The sequence below is a fragment of the Rutilus rutilus genome (assembly GCF_951802725.1).
Source record: "Rutilus rutilus genome assembly, chromosome: 18".
In the NCBI taxonomy this organism is placed as follows: domain Eukaryota; kingdom Metazoa; phylum Chordata; class Actinopteri; order Cypriniformes; family Leuciscidae; genus Rutilus; species Rutilus rutilus.
In genome coordinates this window covers 21,234,359-21,258,683 of record NC_140231.1, presented here as the reverse complement: position 1 = coordinate 21,258,683, position 24,325 = coordinate 21,234,359, and the positions used below count along the sequence as shown (strand labels likewise).

Genomic DNA, 24,325 nt, shown 5'->3' with positions numbered 1-24,325 from the left:
TAACGATCGCTTATCATATCACGTCAAACCGTGCAAATTATACTTTGTTCTCAAATTGTTAATGTTAACAACATCAGCATTGCGTGACTACATTTAATGTGTATTAGGGCTACCTGTAGTTCAGTTCAATTTCTAATTGTCATACCAACAAATTAATGTTACTTAGAACTGGTTCTCTTTGAAATACAAACACAAGTATCTGTAATCGGATGCATATTTAAAACTGGAATATAATCTCATTTTTATCTTTCAAAAGCACTTCCGATATTTATCCTTGTTTTCGCATGGGCCCGGTTGCAGTCTCTTTTTTTCTGTAGCCACTCTGAAGTCCGAAGTCTTTTGCATTTTGAATCTCTAGTTGTCACTGGTGATTGTCATTTGAACCTTTCTGGATCCGCCATCAAATTGATAAGTTTAATTAGATCAAGTGCTGTGAGAAAAGGCTATAAATCTCCACCACCAACATCCTCACACGCAATATAGCCTACTAGCCGAGACTCCTTCTTTATGTGTACAGATGTGACGTAATGACGCAAAGACATGCTTGAATTTCCCGCGGAAATCCACCATTATTACAAGCTTACCGTTTTGAATCGAGCTACGGCAAGCAGATAGTTTTTAACACTGGCTGGTTATGTACTTGCTCCAAAAAAAATTTGGGATAATTTTTAACCCAAAAAAGTTACAGCTTTAAAAAACAATAAAAAATCCTAATTCCAAAATTTTCACCAGTAAAGTCATTTCAATATATTTATTTCAATATTTAAACAGCCAATTAAATAAAATTCCCAATATATAACCACTATCTCTCTCTTTATCACCCATGGGCTGTTCTCTCTTTCTCCTAACTGAACTGTGGTCTCTGATCTGTCATTGCCAACAGCCAGATGAATCTGTCACAGCTCATGTTGCTGAAACGGGGACTGCCTTCCCGCTCATCATGACCTCCACACACTGTCCCAGCATGCCCTGCAGCACCTGACTGCATCAATGTGCTTTCACAGACACAACATGCATGTAACTCTTGAGGTACCACAGCTCTTTTTGACGAACGATCCTCTCCTTAAAGGCAATGTTTGTTTGTTTTTAATTAAAATTGTGTTATTTACTCCATGCAAGGAAGTGGACGGGGAACAGAAAATGTCAAGCTAAAAACATCATAAAAATAGTCCACATGATTTGTATACTATATAGTTCATTCAGGTACGGGTCATCAAATGACTGTTCATTTATTGGTTAACTATCCCTTTAAAGGCAAACATGAAATCAGTCACTGTAAATAGATTGTTTGGCTCCTAGGATAAACTGCAGTAAATGCAGCCATGTATATGGATCATTATAACATTATAGGCCCATTCTCTCTCTCTCTCTCTCTCTCTCTCTCTCTCTGGCTGGATGGATAGATTGAGGGTCTACCACTGGCTGTTCTGCTCAGCATCACAGTTAGTTTCATCTCCGAGTAGACACCAGCCCTTAGCCCAACTACACACTGTCACTAACTATGAGGCCATGCCAACCACGATTAGATTTACAGACTTGAGACAACACGTCAGATGCTGATGAGGTCAGCACTTGAGTGTGAATAGACAGGCAGAAAGTCCAGAAGAACGATGACGTGTTCATTCGTCACCTCTTCATGCCTCAGGGAGCCCATGTTACCCTTGTGTCCTCAAACAAGCCCCTGGCAGCGTCTGCAATGGGACACCTTACTGTCACGCAGCCGATACACAGAGACACAGTTGCTGATTTGTACCAAGGGGGACAAGGCTGACTCAGAGTTGTTGTTTTTTTGTTTGTTTTTTCATGTCAAATGTTCATATCCTGAATTATACATATGACATATGGGTCATTCTTCAATTGGAGTGGCAAACTCCAAAAGGCAAAAGGCTTTTTAAAAACTGAAGTTGCAATAGTCATCCCTATAGTTTATATCCCTAGTATAGCAATAGTTTCATCCCTATTGTGACGTATATCCAAGTGAAACAGCTTCTCAAACATGTAAAAATGTAGGACGGGACTTGATTTTGTCCAACAGGAATTGATTGATGGTTGTGGTTTGCTATTGCTGTGAGTGACATGCAGTGATATTTGTTTAATATATTATATTAAGTAAAATGGAAGCTTAAGAACATTTGGATTTTTCATTCATTTTAGTCAAATAACTAACTAACTACTTATGCCTGTGGTGTTATGATTATTTTTGCCAAGGGAAACAGTAACACCACAGGCAAATTAAAGAAAATAAAAAAATGTAATAAAAAATGACATGCTATCATGATAGTTTAAATATTAGGGGATATTTTGGGAATATTAACAAGACAATATTTATCAGAATTTTGATTAAATTATGTAAAATCTGCAAGTATCACCACAGACTCCAATAAGGTGTAACACATGAAATTTAGCAAATCCATAAAAAAATTAACAAGAAAGTCATCATGCACCCCTCAGATCAACCATCACCTGCAATGACCTTACACACAGGAAGTAGTCCAAATAAAGTCCCCCCTTTTCTTAAAGTGGTGATATCCACATAGTTGGGTTATAAAAAATTTTTTTTTTTAAACTTAATTAAATTAAATGTGTTATATTCACAACATAACTACTTTATTTGAGGTTATTGTTCAAAAATATTGTTGCAACCAACACTTGTCACCACAAGGGCCAACACTTGTCACTGCAAATGAACAATGACGTAAGGTGAAGCGAGTAATCTTTTGTAAATGTTTAAAATGTTTTGCTGTTCCAGTCCTGCCCTGTTTGTCACTCCATTTAACACAGCAATAGTTGGATAGTTTCTCAAAACTACCTTTCAAAAAGTAGCTCACTATGACAGTGCTACGGTACATTGATAGTATATACATTGATATATATATCACGGTACTGAATTATTACCATATTTAGCCTATGTACCATGGCATTTTACATGGTAACCCATACCATGGCACATGTACTGCCAGTCTTTTGAGTTGAAACCTACTTGGAAACAAGCATTATTTTAGCAGTTCCACGAATAGTAGCGCATCAATTACAAGGCTTTCTCTTAGAATGACACAAAAATTGGCCATTCAGTGAATTCAAGAACTGTGTTATACTTTTTCACTAGTTACAGTACAAACTGTCATCAGAATATGAATAAAATAATGGATACGCTGATGCACATAATGAACCGACTTCCCACGTGAATAGCACTGAATGGAACCTTGTGGTAAGACTGTCTTGAGACTCGCACTATAATTATCCTGTGTGATCTGCAATGAATTACATTTCCTGAGTAATTACACAATGGAAGCACTTAAGAGCACATCATCACACTACGCTGGTTATCTGACTTTTATAAATGCAAAAATATTTCTTTTCTTCCAGTTGGAGCCTTGAGAAATCAATTGTCAAGTTACAAAAGTAGAGCGAACTAAGAGGTAAGTCGTGTTCGTGCCATGGCACGTCTCGCTGAGAGAAAGGCTGGCACATTACGTAGCACAGTAGTGTTTTTAAAATTGACTGTGAGAGCAGACAGGCTGCAGAGCGAGGGGTCAGCGGGGTCAACGAGGGAAGGCAAAATAACTGATAGGAAATAAGCGTGCGTGACTGAAGAACACGAGGTGACTGGAGGTGGGACCGTGGGAGGAGACCATCTGGGTAAGATACTAAACTTTGAGGGCAAGATATATCTGCGCACTGTATTTATATAAAACATTTCTGTGATATATAACAAGAAAAGAGGTGATGCATCAACAATCTACAGGCAATAAGGGAACTTTATAAAATAAAAATAATGGATTTAATTAAAAGATTGTTGCATTTTTTTCTTTACTTCCTTAATCAAAAATGATATTAGAAACAACTATAATATCACATAATTCTAATATAAGATGTAAGAGGTTAAATAGCATTTAGATATGTGTGATGTCATCCAATAAGAATATTTTCATGATTTGTTGTCACATTTTTTGTTTTGTCAAATCAACTTAGATAATTTATGTAGTTCAGATAACATAATATTTTGAGTTTCTGTAGATTAAACCAATTGTATTAAGTCAATTTTTTTTATTTCAATGAACTTAAAATTTTAAGGCAACCTACTTTTTTAAGTTAAACCAACAATATATATATTTTTTTTTTTTACAGTGCATGCATGAACGACCAATGAACATCAACATGATCAATTGCAGTAAATTATTTGCATTTATTTGCATAAAATAACTCATTTGAATTTGTCCCAGACATTGTTTCTTCTACAAAAACGTATATACCACAGCATGTGGCACCTGGGTTTGATATTAATAATAGCTGAAGCTTCTTAAACGTCTGGTAAAGCTGAAGAGCGCTCTGTACTTGCAAAATCACAGCAACAGAATGAAAGGTCATAGATTTTTAGACGGAGATTCATATACCTTTGAATATGGATCTTAATATTTCACTTTCACAAGGAAGGACATTCAAAATGACAACTGGGCCGCACATACGGAGGCTACAGGCATTTTCGAGAAGTGTAAAAAACATTTGTAATTCTTTTTAACAAGGCCAGCTATGCAATTATTAGGCCATTAAATCCAATTAGCATAATGAATTGTGAAAGAACGTGCATGTAGTTTCATTACAGTTCCCAGTTTATAAAACACCCATGACTATTATTGCAAATGATTTATTAATGAACTTTAATTTGCATTAATAATTAATCACAAAACAGTCCTAACAGTTTCAGACTTCAGCATAAACCTCTTTAATGTAAAGACGGTGCCATTACATCTAAACAGAGCACCCAGTGGGACAATTACACTCTTGACTCAGTGTTTGTCAGAGCATTAACCCTGTCTGGATGGCACTAATGTGTCATTAAGTGGCTGCTGCATCCTGTTTACCGACTGTAGACGTCTTGTCACACGCTGAGCAAACTGTAAAAAAAAAAAAAAAAAAAAAATCCTGCCACCTGTAAGCCACTAAGCTCTTCTATGCATCGGTTTTACATGCTTTATCTCAAACACACAGGTGTGAATACTAATGACTCAATGATGGTCTTGAACTGTGGTCTCTGTTTGAATATATAGAGAGTGAGTTGTTTTAAAGTAGGAAACAGCTCAGTCCTCCCTGAGAATAGAGCAGGTGTTGATGTTTTATTTATAACCCTATTAGGACAGCATATGAGACAGACTTGGCTTATGGCCTAACAATCTGACAAACATAAATAATCAAAAGCAGCCTGAAGTCGGGGAGTGCAGGCATTTGTTCTGTTCCAAAACCTTGTGAAGATTTTCTTTCTTCTGCAGAACACAAACTCTATTGAAATCAATTGCAAGTCTGCTGTTTGAAGTTAATGTTGCTGTACGTGTGGAGTTGCATCATGCTCACGATCGGTCACTTACAGTATGAGGTTCCGTGATGGGTTTAGTTGTTAGCTGTTTGTGCAACACAGTGGCTTCAGAATTCATGCCTGAGGTCTGTGTGCAGTTTACACATTCAAAAGTTTGGAATTGGTAAGAAAGAAGACTTATGCTCACAGATATTTAATCAAGAATACAGTGATACTGTGAAATATTATTACAATTTAGAATAACCATTTTCTATTTCAATATATTTTAATATGTAATTTATTCCTGTGATGACAAAGCTGAATTTTCATCATCACTACTTCAAGTCTTCAGTGTCACATGATCCTTCAGAAAAATGTTGTATTATTACCAATGTACAAATCAGTTGTGCTGCTTCAGGATTCTTCGATAAATAGATGAATATTTGAAATATATTTGTTGTTACATTATAAATGACTTGAATGAATGTGTCCTTATATGTATTTCTTTAAAAAAATAATTATTAAAATATCTTACATCCCCAAACTTTTAAACAGCAGTGTATAGATAGAACAAGAAATGTGAACATGTAAATGTATTTGTATAGTTTTCACTATATTGTTACAAATACATTTATTTCAGATCCTCTGATCGGTTTGAATATGAACTCTTGTGCAGAGGTGGAGAGTAACAAAGTACATACTGTACTTAAGTACACTTTTTGAGTATCTGTACTTTACTTGAGTGTTATTTTTTTCTGGAAACTTTTTACTTTAACTTCACTACATTTGAAAGACAAATATCAAACTTTTTACTCCACTACATTTCTGTCAAGGTCCTCGAGTAGAAAGTAGTAACGTCAGTCAGGGGATGATTTGAGTCGCAGGGGTTGCATTTTGGTCGGAAATGAAAGTCGGGTTGACGTCAGAACACGACTGATGCTGGATTCTGACGTCAACCCGATTTTCATTTTCAGCGTTGGGTTTGGTCTTCTAAATGCGAATTTTGTCATTGTTTTGGAGCACACTAGCAAAACAGTAAGGCTAACATATTCATACTAAAAGCTAAAAAACTTTAAATAGGGCACTATTTGAGGGAACAGCCATTTGGGTGTCCGAAACCATTGTGGACGCTATTGAGTGCACTTATTCAATCTCACATTCAATCCCACTACTGGAACTGTGTTCTAGAAATACATTTGATATTGATATGAGGGTACTGTAGGTAGGCAGGCATAGATTCAGAGGCATACGGTAAGTATTACATACAACAATTCAACAATAATAAAACAATGCATTGACATTTACTTCTTAAAAATGAGTACCTCTGTACTTTTACTTGAGTAAAAATCGGTCTTTACAACTTTTACTCGTATTTGACCAGTATGTATTTTCACTCAAGTAAGGACGTTGTGTACTTTGTCCACTTCTGCTCTAGTGCCAACTAGATTGATCAGTTATATGTGATAAATTCCATAGCAGGTTCAGTGGAAACTTGCTGTTCTCCTTTTCAGAGAACGGCCTGACTCGCTGACCTTACCGTGGTTAATAATACACTCTGGCAGTGTGGACACAGGATGCTGAAAATGCCTGGGCACACACTCCACTCCATTTGCCAGGATTATTCACTCATTTCCAAACAAATGGGGAATTATAAAGCACCTTAAGGTTGCATGCAGGAGGTGTGTGTCTTGCTTTACCTCTGCACTCTGGATGTGTGTTTTGATTTATGGCTCAGAGGCGGATGTGGTGCCATGACCTCATCCCCTGACCCCAGGTCACCACAATAAAACGGACTGCCCATAATTAATTTCTAATCATAACCCAAGAGTTAGAGTTAGCTATGACCTAGGCATTATTCAGCTGAGGGACAAGGGCAAGCAATGAAGCCCCTAACCATGAATATTTAACACAGATCCCTTATACCAATCTACAGTGATGCTTCTCTGTAACCACAGTGATTAAACAAAATGTTGGAACAAGACAAAATAAATAAATGATGGCGTATGAGTATATTTATTCCCTTTACCCTCAATCAGGTCCAACTCTCTGTTTCGTAACAACTGCTTGAGAGTAAATCAATAACAACAGACAGAACAAGAGTCGTGCAAATCATTATTTTCAGCCAGACTCTTTGAGGCACGTCTGAAAAAAAGCACACGCTGCTCAGTAAACCATTTAAGAAAAACTCCATCCTGCATCAACATCATTTCTTTTTTTCCATGATGAAATCTAGGTTTGATTTAAAATCTAGGCAGACAATGTGGGAGCTTTGTTGACAATAATTATATTTTATTTTTAGTAATAGCATGTTATTGTTGACAAAAATAAATACAGAAAAACGTTTTAAAACACTTTTTGTTCTTCCTACTTCAATATGTTCTACACATATCTGTTTCTACAATTAAATAATTCAGCGCTCTGATTTTCTCCGAACAAAAAATCAAGCATTTGCGGTAGTACTGAAAGTGCAAAGTCACCAGAAACACCGGAGCTGTCTAAAATTTCACCGTTGTCTGCAAATGGCTGTGTCTACAGCAGCAAACCACCCAGTTCCTCTCTTCTGCTGTGCACTCAACTTTACAACTCAGCAAGGTCTTGTTAATATTAATAAGCAATATCATTAATCACATATGTCTTGATAAACGGCAATGCTTGCAAGTGTTTTTGTTTTTGTGTCACTGAATTGAAAGAGATTAAATGATATTGCGCAGCTTCCTTACTCAGTCTCTCTTCTGTCACTTGTTATTAAGCTAAATTCTAATATACAGCATTAGCTGTAAAGGAAGTGGCGTTCCTGTAATGGTAAAGTGAAAGAAGCAGCTCAATCAATGGCAGTGATATCAATAACCCACTGTATATTGTCATGCAGGCCTAATTTAATTTAACAGACTGAAAACAAGCTGATGTCATGAGGTGTCGACGAATAGAAGATTTTTACTCTTCTGCAAACATGGTGAACGTAAATCAAATTTCTTATTGGGAAACAAAATCCCAACAAATGTTAGGCTATTTGAATTAATATGTATTTTCCTCTGTTCAGTAAATTACTTATTGTTGGCAAGATGAACAAGGTCAACACACGTTTTGCAGGGCGGTTGCATTTTTTACAAATATAATTCTTTATTTAATCATATTTATCAGCTTGACTTTGGGCATCCTGCATAATGCAGAATCTTACTTTTATGTGTATTGAGTCTGATATGAGATATAGAGTAGCCTAGATTGTATGTAAATATTTTTATATAGATTATATCTCAGGATTTTATTAATTTGACCAATATCTACTATGGAGACACAAATTCAGCAGGACAATATAAGGACGTCGATTACAGATTAAAGGGACTTTAGTAAAACGCAGTAGCATATGTTTGGTGCTCTTTCGCCATCTCGTGGTTTGAATTTTTTTTTTATTTTTTTTTATCTTCAGACTGAGAATGAATTAATGAACATTTCAATGACAGTGGTCTCCACACAGCAGACTATCGATTCCGTAAGCTATGGAAGCCCGTTTCCGCCACGGTTGAGTAAAAAAATAAAAATAAAATTAAGTCATATTAATGAAGAACTTTCTCATAATAATGACTTAACATCTCATAATAAGGATAAAATTTCTCGTAATATTGACTTAACATCTCAAAATAATGAGACACTTTGTCACTTTCTAGTAATTATGACTTAACATCTCATAATAATAAGAAACTTTCTCGGAATAATGACTTAACATCTCGTAATAATGAGAAACTTTATCGTAATTAAATAAGTTCAGCTTTTAAAACCCCGTCTCAAGACCTTGCGTTTTCCCCCATTCCACTGCCCACTTCTGTGTAACGTTAAATGTCCCCAAAGAGTCATAAACATCTTAAAGGTGATTTCTGTATTGATATCTTCCAGAAGAACCTGCACATCAAATATCCTAGACGCATCCGCAAAATACGTGTTATATTAACACATATAAGTTACCCATATGTTATGAAGATGTTACACTTAAATTTAACGAATAAATTCCAACTTTAATCTGATAGTTTTGTAAATTCATGTAACACAATTTCCATCGGTGTGCACAAGCAGGCGTCCTTCGTTACCATGGTAACCGTCCTGCTTCTGCATTCCACTTCGTAGATCACACTGACTTTAATGAAAACAATACTGTTTTGCAGAGCGTGCCATGTTTGCTGTGATGCTCATTATTGTGACTTGAATCTTTTTTCTTTCTTTTTTTTTTACTCAGCCGTGGCGGAAACGGGCTTCCATAGTAGCCATTTAGGTCGTAATCAATTTTCTTTCACTTCCATTTTTGACACTGTCAACTACAGCATCCTATTTTGCTTAATATAACAACTGACGCTTGTACGTGACACTACAACTTTATATGGTAAAGTACATTGTGAATATTGCATACGTAATATCAACAGCTAATTTTTCAAGAAGAAAAACGGAAAAGTGAAAGATAATGGGCCTTTTTTTATTATTTTTTTATAAGCGCAATAAAGTGAGTTGAGGCACTGGGTGGCGCTGTTGCTCTGTTGTGGTGTGTTACAGACGCTTGTGTGTTCTGGACAGGCAGAGACTCAGAGCGCACTGGTCAATTACATCAATAATAGATGATCTGCTGCTTGCAGCCGCTGTTTAATTGTGACACAGAACAGAGAAGAGCACTTCAGTCTCCGACAAACTGTGATGGAATATGACAGGTTATAAAAACACGTGTGGATTCATAGAGACATGAAACTCGGAGCCCATGGGTGAGTAAAGTTGTTTGAATGATGCTGCCTCGTACTTAAATTATTTCAAGTGTCAAAATGTGCAACAGGTTATTCTAAGCACAATCAAGTATTATGTCTATTTTTAAATATTTTAATGTAATAATAATAGCTATTATTATTATTATTTGTTTAATGTTTTTGATAAGATGTGGATTGTTTTTCCTAAATTGTAAAGAATAATGACACGTTTCAATTGGTTTCTATTAGAGAATATCAGAGTTTATTTGTTTACTGATTTTGGAGAAATTTGCCTCCAACTATGAAATTTACAGCTGTGGTTGAAATAATCATGAATTTGTTGAAGATATCATAATTAATGTAGTGCCACTGATTTTGCACACTATAAACACCCAAAGATGTGATTGTCATCATAGTTTATTCATTGTAATTGTACAGAGGAACTGATCCTGATCAAGACTGAAACCACATTATAGCTTTATTTATTGATTCATTTATTTCATGATGAGCAAAGACTTTGTGAATCCATTTTCAGCCGGTTAAAAAGATTGTTTTTAAAAAGATGTGAAGATTGTTATTGTTTTATTATATCGCCATGTAGGTCCCTCACTGGTGAACGTGATTTCACCAAGTAGCCTACAACATGCTCCTGGATCAACATCTTTGTTGATCCTGGAACAACATTCAAATCAACCAATCAGATTTGGGGGACAAGTTTACAATTTATGTCAAGTTTAGGCTTACAACCAGGGTTAGGTGGTTCTACATCAGTGTTATTATTCACATATCATTTCACTCTGATTTTAGGGATAAGTTATGGGTAGGGTTAGGTTTAGGGGTAGGGATAGGGTTAAGACAAAATTTTCGGACAGGAATGATGTTCCAGGATCAACAAGATATGTCTTATTTGGCAAAATCACAGTGAGCTAACATAACTACATGATCAATGTGTGTTTCAGACCACTATTTGTGTCACTCCCATATGGGTTTTATGATTGTGTAAAAATGTCACTCTCATAACTTGTTTATGAGGCTTATGTTTATTTATTTTTAAAAAATTTGTCACCACAGATTGTATTTTATGCAAATGCCACTCCGTTTTCCTGGTGGCGTGAAATTAAAAAATAAGTTGTGTGGGAAGGTGTCAAAATTGTTTATCGGAGGGTTTGTCAGTGCATATTCTTTTCATTATGTCAATTATGTCACGTTGTTTTGTTTTGTATAAGAGAAGCCAATCAAATCCTAACAACCGATTATTGCCAAGAGGTTACAATGACAATAACTTGCCATGAGTTATATACCTATAAGAGTAGGTGTTATTTTTATTGAAACCTAGAGCTGCCTACTTCATCGATATGTTAGTTAATGTTTTTCAGTTTTATTGTGAATTGTTCAATAATTAAACAGCCAGGTTGTGATACATAAGAAGTACCACCACACAACATGCTTGTCATCGCAGGTGACTTCAATGCAAGAATCGGCCTCGACAGCAGTATATCGAACCCGAGAGCAGTAGGCAAACATGCCCTACACGAGAAGACGAACGAAAATGGCAGTAGACTTGTAGAGTTCTGCGAGACAACAAACACAAGATCTGCTCAGTTCAGATTCCCGCACAAGAAGTCTAGAATCTGGACGTGGCAACCCGACGCTAACAGAAAGGAAAACGACGACAAAAATCGGAATATGGGCAAACTCAGTGAAGAACATTCGAGCATATAACACAGTATGACACATCGCATAATCAACGCGCAAATAAGAGTCAGTCTGCGCGCACCAGTTGAAAATAAGAATAAGAGACCAAAATACGACTGGAGGAAGCTAAAAGAGAATAACGAGCTACAAAACAAATATGCGATCGCAATCAAAAACCACTTCAGCGTGCTAAGCGAAGACGAACAAGACATACAAACTAAATGTGACCACTTTGTAGCAACCATCGAAAAAGCGGCTAAATCAACAGTCGGTCTTATCAAGAAAAAAGCCCCTAAAAACTGGGTCTCAAGCCGAACAACAAACTTACTTGACCAACGAAACCGAGCCAAACGAGACCGAAAAGAAAAGCAAGAGTGCCATGATCTAAGTAAAAAGCTTCTTGAGTCTTACCAGCAGGACAGGATCGCCTTCCTATCAGAGAAACTCGAGCGTCTCAAGGAAGCTGCGAAAGCAAACAGGCTACGAACCACATGGGAAGTTATCAATGAGATCAGCGGCAAAACAAAATCAATAAACAAGCATAAAATGAAGAAAACAGATGGTAGCGATATCAATTCTCCTAAGGAACTGCTAGACGAATGGCAAAATTATTTCAAAACTCTACTGAACAACGAAATAGTCACGGAACATCTACACATCGAGCCAGCTACCAGAGACTTAGAGATCAATATAGGCCCATTCACGTTCGACGAAGTCAAAATGGCCGTAGACGAACTCAAAAATGGCAAATCACCAGGTTGCGACTACCCCATTACCGCTGAAGCTCTCAAATACGGAGGCCATCACGCAGTCAGACAGCTGTGTAACATATGCAATGATGTCTACATGCAAGAAAAAGCACCAGAGCAATTCACCACCAGTCGATCGCGGCGAAAGTCTACAATAAAGTTCTTCTTAATCGAATAAGAAAACCAGTCGACGACATCATGAGAAAGAATCAAGCAGGATTTTGAAGAGGAAGAGGATGCACCGAACAAGTTCACATACTTAGACGAATAATCGAGGGCGCCATCGACAAGAACCTAGACCTCTACATCATATTCGTCGACTTTAAGAAAGCGTTCGACTCGCTCATACGAACCGTCATGTTCGACATCTTGCGACACTACGGAATTCCTGATAAAACCGTAAGAGTGATTCGCACTATCTACAACTACAAAAAAGTCAAGTAATGGTCGAGGGCAAGCTATCAGAACAGTTTAACATCTCAACTGGCGTTCTTCAAGGAGATACACTAGCTCCCTTTCTATTCATCATCGTCATAGCCTTCGTCCTAAAGAAAGCAGAACAAGAGCATGCGACATCAACGGGCTCACATGGCTTCACGACAAATCTATCTAGATCATCGAGATATCCAGCCACTTCACTGTTCGACCTCGATTTTGCCGACGACATTGCGCTGCTCGAGGGCGGCGACAACAACAAGCAGCAAAATCTAGAAAAATCGCAAGCTCAACTTCAAACAACAGCAAAGTGGGCAAAACGAGTAGAGGTCAACATTTAAAAGATGGAAGCATTTAGCAACCAACAGCTTGCCGGGCCAGAGATGCCGATCAACTTACATCAATTCATCGAACTCGACAGACAAAAAATCGAGTGGACAAAAGACTTCAAGTATCTTGGCTCTTACATCGCGTCGAGCGAAGCAGACATCAGAGCACGAAAAGGACAAGTGTGGGGAGCATTCTGGAAATTGAAGGATGTATTTCTATCAAAAACTCTTCCAATCAAACTCAAACTAAACATCTTTGAATCAGTGTGCATCTCCATCCTCCTGTACGGCTGCAAAAGGATCATTAACCAGAAAATGCAAAACTCACTCAACAGCTTCGCCACCAGTTGCTATAGAATCATGCTCGGTATCAAGAAAATGGATCGAATAAGTAACCAAGCTGTATACGAAGCAGTCGAAAAGAACCAGCTTATCCTTCAAATCCAACAAAGACAGCTACGCTTCGTCGGCCACTCACTTAGAAGAGACCCAAACGACCAAATTAACAAATATGTGTTATACAGTATGCGCCCGAAGAACGACATGGCAAACGAAGCCGAGGAAAGTCACGCACATTATATCACACATACTTCGGCAAACTAATCAACAACGATATGCCACCAACTGCTGACGAGATGCGAAGAGCTGCTAGTAATCGAACAGAATGGAGAAAACTTGTGACCGACTGCAAACTCGTTTTGTTCGCAGCCGATTGATGATGATAATGATGATGATGTTGTGATACATCACTTTAGGGTGCAGTTTCAGTTATAACATGTTCATTAGCTCTAAAGGGTTAGTTCACCCAAAAATGAAAATTCTGTAATTAATTACTCACTTCCAACCCACAAGATTTTTTTTCATCTTCGGAACACAAATGAAGATCTTTTTGATGAAATATGAGGCCTTTCAATGACTTAATTGAAAGTCCACGCAACTACCACTTTGACACTTCAAAAAGTTCATAAAGAGATCGTAAAACCAATCCATATGAATTGAGCGATGTAGTCCAAATTTTCTGAAGCGACTCGATTGCTTTATGATGAACAGATTGAATTTAGACTTTTATTTACATATAAAAATTGATCAGGAAACATAAACGGAAGCTCAGCGGAACCTGCTTGATCCACGTGAATAAACCTCTTGTGGACGCTCAAACGTGCTGTGTAACACACGAGAATGAAACTCATTGGTTCTTGCTGAAGCTCAAACGGGCTGCGTAACACGAGAATAAACCTCATTGGTTCTTGCTGAAGCTCAAACGTGTTGCGTAACACGAGAATGAACCTCATTGGTTCTTGCTGAAGCTCAAACGTGCTGCGTAACACGAGAATGAATCTCATTGGTTCTTGCTGAAGCTCAAACGGGCTGCGTAACACGAGAATAAACCTCATTGGTTCTTGCTGAAGCTCAAACGTGCTGCGTAACACGAGAATGAATCTCATTGGTTCTTGCGGAAGCTCAAACGTGCTGCTTAACACGAGAATGAACCTCATTGGTTCTTGCGGAATCTCAAACGTGCTGCATAACACGAGAATGAACCTCATTGGTTCTTGCTGAAGCTCAAACGGGCTGCGTAACACGAGAATGAACCTCATTGGTTCTCGCACGTCAAGCGAACATGCTTGAGCTTCCATTTCCCACAACTGATGTGTGAGGTGATGATTGTTTATGTGAATAAAAGCCTAAATTCAATGTGTTCATCATATAAAGCGATCGTGTCTCTTCAGAAGATTTGGACTAAACCACTTAATTCATATGGATTAGTTTTACGATCTCTTTATGAACTTTTTGACGCGTCAAAGTGGTAGTTGCGTAGCTGTTTATGGAGGGACAGAAATCACTCAGATTTCATAAAAAATATCTTCATTTGTGTTCCGAAGTTGAACGAAAGTCTTACGGGTTTGGAACGACATGAGGATGAGTAAATGATGAGTAAATGATTTTCATTTTCGGGTGAACTATCCCTTTAAGTAAAGAGTTTGAAGTTAATTTATAATTGTACCAACCAGTTTATTTAATTTATTTAATGCTCTGATAAAAACAGGAAAGTACAAAGTCCCACATTATTTATCTGGACAGATCTATATGCTTCAGACAGTTAACCAAGTTTGAAATCCCTTGAGCTGAAGGGAATAGTGGGCTCTTAGATCTTATGATCTAGTGTCACTAATTAAGATTAGTGAAAGTTAGTGTTGTGTCACATGGCATCAGCTTTCATACTTCAGCTCAGCTATCTTTTTGGGTCATGCGGGGAAAAAAACGGGTGCCATTCCCAGTGTGATTTTTAAGTAAAGTTTCATAAGATTTGAAACATTCTAACAATTAAATAATGTGTTTAAAAGAGAAATTAAATTGTATTGTGATATCTTAGGCTAAATCAATGCATTTTGGGACTTAATAACTGTATAGCTTCTAAAAGGTAACAGGGCTGACAGTTACAGTTACAATTTAATTTGACAAGCCTTGTCCTCAAGATTATGAAACAAAGTTGCTTCTTAGAAAGATAATCTTTTTAAAGATGTAAACTTTTCAATTGTCAATTATTCACTATGCAAAATCATGGTAAAAGGGTTGACATTTTAAAATTGTCCCCTACTGACAGATGAGAATATAGAGATTAGAGAATAAAGATTTTTTTTTAGATTTTATTTCTATATTCTATTAAATGCTTAATCAAAAATAAAAACATTGATTAATTTAGAGAGATTTCTACAGAGCCCATGAGGGGACATGGTGAGGACAAAATGACATTGCAATGCTTTTGAGGTCTCTCACAAACCTATATTATAGTATATTATATTATATATTAAGTTCCCAAAGAAAATTTGTTTTATTGCAATTCGAACGAACGCAAAGTTGCAAGAGAAGCGCATCTCATATACTTTTCCATCACCATGTCCTTTTAGGGGTTCCACATATTTCTATATTGACATAAAATTGCCTTCATATGTTAATTGTTAAATTGGCTATTTTTTACACATACATATCAGGACACAAATGGCACCTGTTTGGTAGAATGACCCTTTTACCCTCTCCTTTAAAAAAAGCATCATGTGTAAATCAGCTGTCCTCTCTGTGTATCTGTTCAGAATAGCCTATTTTGTTTAGTGTGTACAGGGTGTTATATAATCATGCTGCTCATCTGAAACTCAAACGAAAGCAACAGAATAGGAAAGAAGCGTCCGAGCTTTCTCTCTAATACCCACTTGAGCCTCCCAGCTGGGCAAACACATCACACACTTCCAGTGTTTACCCTGTGAGAGCTCTCTCCACTTCTGCTTGAGTTATGGCTCAGGCACAGGGTGCGATATGGCCACTGTGGGTATTAACCCTGCGATGATGGAGTGCATGTGCTTTGTGTTGAAGTTTTCCTATCTTCAGTATTTTGATGTGTTTTGAGATTGAGAATCTAATAAGACTTAAATTTTCCAGTTTTTCCTAACCTTTTTTGTTTTATCCACAGCCCCATCAGTAATACTACTTTAAGTACCCCTTTATCAACATCAAACCAGAAATGTGTTTGTCAGCAGCAAAAACATCTATTAAGTCTATAAAGTGCAGGGAAAGTTATATTTAAAAGGGGGTCATAGACTCATCATGGCTCATATTCCCATGTTATATCCCAGAAGCCCGTTTCATATGCAAAGGTGCTGATGTTTTATTCTCAATGCTCTCACTTTGAAGCTCATGCTGAAAGAATATGATTGAATCTGGGATGTGAGAACCCAAATCAGTTGTGTTTGTCCCACAGGAGTGGGACTGCTGTGTCTTGTGTGAACCAAACTCCATCTGACCACTTCCATACAGATGACCAGTGATGGCCACAGCATCAGACTCAGCGGACCAGTAAGAACCACCTCAGATATTTTTACTACAAAGATTAATAAGTATTTATCTTATATTCATGAATAATTATCGGCATATTTTTGTCTACAGTGCAGTGGATCCCGTCATGTCTAAACACACTTCGAGAATAATGCTGTCTATCATCCTGGTGACCATCATCATACTGACTGTGCTCGGTAATTTGCTTGTGATGGTGGCTCTCTGTAAAGACAGACAGCTAAGGTAATGGTGCTTCATATCTACATTTAAATTTACTGTGTCAATGTACATTTTTGATGGTAAAAATAAGGCTTAAAATGCAAGTAACTAAAAGTAAGCTGATTCCCCAAAATGTGGTTCTGTTTTCAAAACATTGCTTTGTTAGTTTGAGAATCCTGACCAGCATTGCCTAGCAACAATGGCTCAACCAATTGTGTTTTAGTTTGTACTAAAAATGTCCTTAAAAACCTTAAAACAAGGTGAATTTACTTGACAAGCAAAACTGCACATGATATAAGGGTTTGCTTTCAGACAAACGATACATCTTGAATCTTGAAACCCCACTGTGCAGAAAAATTAAAAATAAAAATAAAATAATTAAAAAGAATCCTCAATTTGTTCTCTGAATACAAACCTTAAAATCTTAGGCATCTCAAGTAAATCGATCTCATTTTAAAGATGCTTAGATATTTTCTTTCTGCAAAGTAAGACAAAAATTCAAGGAAAATTATTTCTGCAATGAAATTTTCATATGAAATTATAGTTTACCCTTTTCACATTTCTAGGGTTCTCAGAAGTGCAAGTCATCATAGTTGGGTCACAGTATGCTTTAAATAGGGTCAACTTGACTCCAGTAGTGCAGCAACCAAATTTGCGTACCAGAACATTTGCCCGCACATACAGCATACGGCACTGACGATTAATGTCATCGTCATCCGTAAGCTGATCTGTAATCAGATGACCAAGATATTTAACTTTACTGCAGATATTAAGAACATTACCTGCGAGCCTAAAAACAGGAAAGGTTAAATGTCTGTCTTCTGCGGTTCTGCAAATCATGATAACACTTTTGGAGTCATTGTACTTTACATCATGTTCTTCCCCAAACGCAGAACATATGCTAAGAAGATGCTGCAGTCCAGCTGAGCTCGGGCTAAAAATCACACAATCATCTGCATACATAAGATGGTTCATCACTGTACTGCCGACCATACAGCCAGTTTGACCTCGGTTTAGATTATATGATAAATCATTCATGTAAAAATTGAATAAAATGGGGGATAAGATGCTCCCTTGTCTTACTCCATTACTGATATGAAAAGGAGCCGACATACAGCTGTCCCATTTCACTTGCATGGTCTGTTGGGCATACCAATATGATAGGATTCTGACAATGTATTTAGGGACTCCTGCTGCATCCAATTTTTTTAATAATTTCCAATGATTCACCCGGTCGAATGCCTTAGATGCATCTAAAAAACATATAAAAACAGTTGAGTTTTTTCTCTTATAGTTGCTTAGTAGTTCCTTCAGGACATATATGCACATATCCGTACCATGCTTTGGTTTAAAACCAAATTGATTATCTGCAGAGATAATTAATTCATTGATCCTCTCAAGGAGAATTAATTCCACAACTTTTGATAATATATTAGCTAGGGAGATGGGTCTATAGTTGTCTGAGGAACCCACTTTTCCTGCTTTATCCTTAATCACAGGAGTCAGCATCACAGACATCATTGAGTCTGGAAGAAAGCCATGGATCATGAAGGCAGTAAAGCCTAGTGCAAGAAGTGTATACAGCCTTATGCTTGCATTTTTTAGATGTTCAGCCGAGATAGAATCCAGGCCAGTTGATTTATTAGCTGCTAAGTTCCTAATAGCTTTAGAGACCTCATGACATTTGATTGCATCTACATTGTCAACATTATCTACTTTAAAACATTTAGTCTGTACACAATTAAACAATTTTCTATAATGCATTCGCCAGAGCTCAGCAATAGCATTTGCACCAGGGACTCCATCAACTGAACATGGTAGTGAGGGTTTGCAGTTATTTGTACGTTTCACCTCTTTCCAGAAATCATTATTTGTGTTATCTAAAAGTTTCTTGGCCATAGCTTCTGCCCTCAGATGCTGCTCATTTTACTAATGAAACGTATTGCATATTTACATTTTGCATTTGTGCTCTTCTTACAGTATATTCAAAGTGATGCAGTGATGCAGAAATATAGTGATACAGAAATACAAAAAATATCATTTTTGTGCACCCCTTTTCTCCAATAGCAAAAGATCAAATTCATGATGATAGCATTTCTATGAATTTACAGAAGAGGAAAAAATATTGAGAGATTTGATGACGTTGGTCAAATTTCCCATCCCTCTCTCAGCTGTTGTATTAGAAACTAGAAACTTTGAATATGATAATATAAAGAACTTCCATAAAAAAGCTCCATAAGTATGATAAAGTATCATTAAATTGCTTAAACATGAGTATTTTTGACAAACTGTACAGACACTATTTTGTACTGTGAACTAATGTCTATCAATCTTCTTTTTGTGTATCTACTGTTTTAAATATAGGAAGAAGAAGACCAACTTCTTCGTTGTATCCCTGGCATTTGCAGACCTTCTAGTTGCCCTTGTTGTGATGCCTCTGGCAACCATAGAGTTGACCATGGGTCAGTGGAGTTATGGAGAGACGTTCTGCTTGGTCCGTACCTCACTGGACGTGCAGCTGACCACTGTATCTATTCTGCACCTGTGCTGCATTGCACTAGACAGGTAAGTGCTGCTCATGAAGCTAATATTGTTAAAAATGTCCTACACAAATAACTGCTTGTGTTGCCATGGCAATGTTGAGAAGAGAAGTCTAAATTTAGACAGTTTTGGGATAGCAATTTTCGTTCCTAGATTTGATCGTACATTTTTTTCTCTTTAAAAAACATTTGCATTTTGATACAGTATATACACACAATCATTTATTTTTTCTTTCTAAACTGCATTTTGGCATTTATAGGCTTTCTTATATAGGTCAAAGCCCTGTAATCTTGCATCACCAAATTACATTGTGCTACAATATACAGAGATGCTGTCCGGCCTGTATTGTCATGACTAATTTATATTTTGTCCAGTTTCTAATTATTATGTGTCTTTGAGTAAACTGTACATTCAAAATCGTATCCACAAAAAAAGAAACACATAATTTATGTCTTCACGCTAACTCCAAAGGGCTTGTCAGCGTGTCAGCTAATTATGTGTAATTTGCTGTGTTACGTATGCAAATTTTCTCATGTTCACCCATTGGGAAGTCTGCAGCACTCTTAACCCGAAAGAGAGCAGCTGTGATTTATGCAGCGCACCTTGTCCATATGGCAGTAACATGACTCATTCTTAGTCTCTCAAAGCCTCTCTCTATCTATTTCTCTCTTTCCCTCAAGCAACAAATTCTGTTGATCTATCTCACTGTCACCAAGTTCTTTCTCTATCCGCATATGACTCATGATGTCTTTGCCTCTGCGGTCTCCAGTAAGTGCATATTTTCTAGTTATAATTCACTGCATTAACTTTTCAAGGAAAGATCGGCAGTATCATCAGGGTATATTGAAGTACAGTATGTAGGGACGCAGTGTTTACGCAAGACAGCGTACTGACAGCATCAATTGAATCATTCTTCAGATATTTGCAATTTCTGTCTTGGGCAGGTTTTATGCGATTTGCTGTCGGCCTCTGGTCTACAATAACAAGATGACACCTGTAAGAGTCTCACTGATGCTGGTTGGATGCTGGGTCATCCCCTTTTTCATCTCTTTCCTTCCCATCATGCAAAGCTGGAATACTATTGGAATCGAGAGCATTGTAAGTGAGGAGTAGATTGGTGCATTCTTCTAGTTATGCTGATGCATTATAAGCTTTAAGTAATTACTCTCCGCTAGATCTCTCTAGGTTGGATTATAAAACCATTTAAAAAAAAAAAGAAATGGTACTTTCCAAAATAAAAATGTTACAAAAAGAGTGTAACAATTAAAAAAAATGGAGAGAAATAATTTATTTACTTTAGGTATTCTGTAGAAAAGGGTCTAAATGATGTCACTTCTTAGGCGTGACCATTTTAAGGAATGTTGCGTTTTTGTAAACAGGATATATTTTTGCTAATTATAGTAATAATTAAAAATATATATTACCGTGACAATTAATTAATAATAATTCAACAGATTACACTACTGTTCAAAAGTTTTTTTAGGTCAGTAAACTTTCTTTTGAAGAAATTAATTATTTTATTTAGATAGGATAAATTAAATTAAGTAAAAGTGTAATTAGACTACTGTAATCACTCTCTCTAAAAAGTATTGCATTGTATCACTAATTACACCAGATCAACCTCAGTCAGTTTTTAAAATTGCATAATGTATTCTTGAACTGACCAAAGTATTTAAAGGGAGAAGGTTACATCAAAAACATACATTTTACAATTAGATATTAAATTTTGATGTCAAATCCACTACTGTTTTATAAAGAACCGGTCTATACAGTATTTAATGTAATAACATAAGAAGTAGCTAAATTACTGAAAAATTAAGAGTAATCTATTACTTTACTTTTTTATGGGAAAAGTAATAAATTACAGCAATTAATTACTTAGTAATGAATTACACCCAACACTGCATATGAAGGATCATTTGATACTGAAGACTGGAGCAATGGTTTCTGAAAATTCAGCTTTGCCATCACAGGAACAAATTACACTGTATCCATTTTTTTATACAGTACATTATAATGTTGTGATGCTTAAATTCATATGTAGCATTTAAAATGATTGATTTTAATCTTTAGTTTTTGTTTTAAATGTATTCAGACAAAATATTATAGAATGGTTATTTTATGTTATTGACCATAGTAACATGAAAATAATGCTCAGTTATTGGTATCAGCCAGAGTTTTAATATCGATTCATACTTATTGTTTTTTCATTTCAATTTCCCAGATCGAACAAAGAAAATTTAACTCTTCCCGCAATTCAACTTGTGTGTTCATGGTGAACCGACCCTATGCCCTGGTGTGTTCAGCCGTGGCCTTCTATGTGCCTCTGGTGCTGATGGTTCTCGCCTATCAGCGAATCTACATCACTGCTATGAGTCATGCTCGGCGAATCGGATCTCTACATCGGGCCGGCTCGGCCCCTTCTTCAACTTACCCAAACCACGATCAACCGGGCTCCAGTCGCATTAAGAATGAAACCAAGGCGGCCAAGACGCTGGCTGTCATTATGGGCTGCTTCTGTCTGTGCTGGGCGCCCTTCTTCATTACCAACGTGGTGGATCCCTTCATTAATTACAACGTGCCCTGGCAGATGTGGACCGCTTGGCTCTGGTTGGGTTACATCAACTCGGGCTTGAATCCGTTCCTGTATGCTTTTCTGAACCGGGCTTTTCGGAGAGCCTTCCTGAGGATCCTGTGCTGTGGGGATGTGCAGCGGGACTTTAGTCCGAGCAGACAAAACTCAGAGTCTGTCAACGGAACCTCCATTTCTCTCAGGTACAGTTAGTCCCTCTTGAACACTCTGAGCTTTCAGAAATGAGTTCTGGGGGAAAAGAGATGAATGTAAGAATGTTGGTAAAGTGAGATTTCTGGCTAGACACCCATGCATCATTAAGGCCCTTTTCCTTTTTAATTTAAGTCAAGTCAAGTCAAGTCAAGTATATTTGTATAGCGCTTTTCACAATACAGATTGTATCAAAGCAGCTTCACAGTATTAAATTAAAATAATACAACAAGGTTTGTTTCTAGTGGAATTTATTGATAAAATCAAATTAGATATCCCCAGAATATCCCCAACTGAGCAAGCCAAAGGCAACAGTGGCAAGGAACCGAAAAACTCCATCAAGTGACCTAATGGAGAAAAAAAACCTTGGGAGAACCCAGGCTCAGTCGGGGGCCAGTTCTCCTCTGGCGTTTATTAACTAGAGGCCGGATTGTAATTTGAACTGTAAGATTAAAAATATTATATGAATGCCTGGCTGAAGAGATGCGACTTTAATCTAGTTTTAAACTGGGAGAGCGAGTCTGAGCAACGAACAGTATCAGGAAGGCTATTCCAGAGTTTTGGAGCTAAATGTGAAAATGTTCTCCCTCCTTTGGTGGTTCTGGATATCCTAGGTATGACCAAAAGCCTAGAATTAAGTGATCTTAAAGAGCGCGATGGATTATAGGGCGATAGAAGATCCGTTAAATAGACTGGAGCTAAGCCGTTTAGGGCTTTATAAGTAAGTAGCAATACCTTGTAATTAATACGGAACTTTATAGGTAACCAATGCAGTGATGATAAAATCGGTGTTATATGATCATATTTTCTTGATCTAGTAAGAACTCTAGCGGCGGCATTTTGGACTAACTGTAGCTTGTTAATTGAGGATGCAGGACAACCGGCTAATAAAGCATTACAGTAATCTAGTCTCGAGGTCATGAATGCATGAACTAACTTTTCTGCATCAGAAACTGATAGCATATTACGTAGCTTAGCAATGTTTCTAAGGTGGAAAAAGGCGGTTTTTGTAACATACGAAATATGATTTTTGAAAGACAGGTTGCAATCGAGTATAACACCCAGGTCTTTTACTGTAGAGGATAAAGTAACAGGACATCCTACTATATTAAAGTTGTATTGCGAGAGGTTTTGTGGGCGGTTTTTTGAACCAATAAGTAGTACCTCTGTTTTGTCTGGATTTAATAAAAGAAAATTACGCGTCATCCAATCTTTTATATCTTTAACACACTCTGTCAATTTGGATAATTGAGCGTTTTCATCTGGCCGTGATGAAATATATATTTGAGTGTCATCAGCATAACAATGGAAACTAATTCCATGTTTCCTTATAATATTTCCAAGTGGCATCATATATACTGAGAATAATAGAGGGCCTAACACAGATCCCTGCGGCACTCCATAGTTTACTGGAGTTATGATCGATTTTTCTCCATTTAAATAGACAAAATGGTAGCGGTCAGATAAGTATGATCTGAACCAGCTTAATGCTTGTCCTTGAACACCAGTATAATTTTGTAGTCGATCTAAGAGTATTGTGTGATCTATAGTATCGAACGCAGCACTAAGATCAAGTAAAACTAGTATTGAGATACAGCCTTGGTCAGAAGCTAAACTTTTAACGAGCGCAGTTTCAGTGCTATGATGCGGTCTGAATCCTGACTGAAACTTTTCATAGATATCATTTTCTTGCAAGAAAGAACACAATTGAGCGGACACCACTTTTTCTAATATTT

The 24,325-nt window shown here is 37.0% G+C and overlaps 1 protein-coding gene across 3 annotated transcripts in view; it reads left to right on the top strand.

Moving 5' to 3' along the window:
• Positions 1 to 9,852: 9,852 nt before the first annotated feature.
• Positions 9,853 to 24,325, top strand: part of LOC311277178 (5-hydroxytryptamine receptor 4) — a 31,175-nt gene continuing 16,702 nt past the window's right edge. The window contains exons 1-6 of one of the 3 annotated variants that reach the window (XM_084387367.1): positions 9,853 to 10,032; positions 16,974 to 17,068; positions 17,159 to 17,290; positions 19,631 to 19,831; positions 20,752 to 20,905; positions 22,032 to 22,582. In XM_084387367.1, coding sequence (XP_084243493.1) covers positions 17,040 to 17,068; positions 17,159 to 17,290; positions 19,631 to 19,831; positions 20,752 to 20,905; positions 22,032 to 22,582 — 1,067 coding nt within the window. In that variant the 5' untranslated portion in view covers positions 9,853 to 10,032; positions 16,974 to 17,039. Of the gene's footprint in view, positions 10,033 to 16,918; positions 17,069 to 17,158; positions 17,291 to 19,630; positions 19,832 to 20,751; positions 20,906 to 22,031; positions 22,583 to 24,325 lie in introns of those variants that run through there. The other 2 variants (XM_084387369.1, XM_084387368.1) reach the window with 2 other exon arrangements.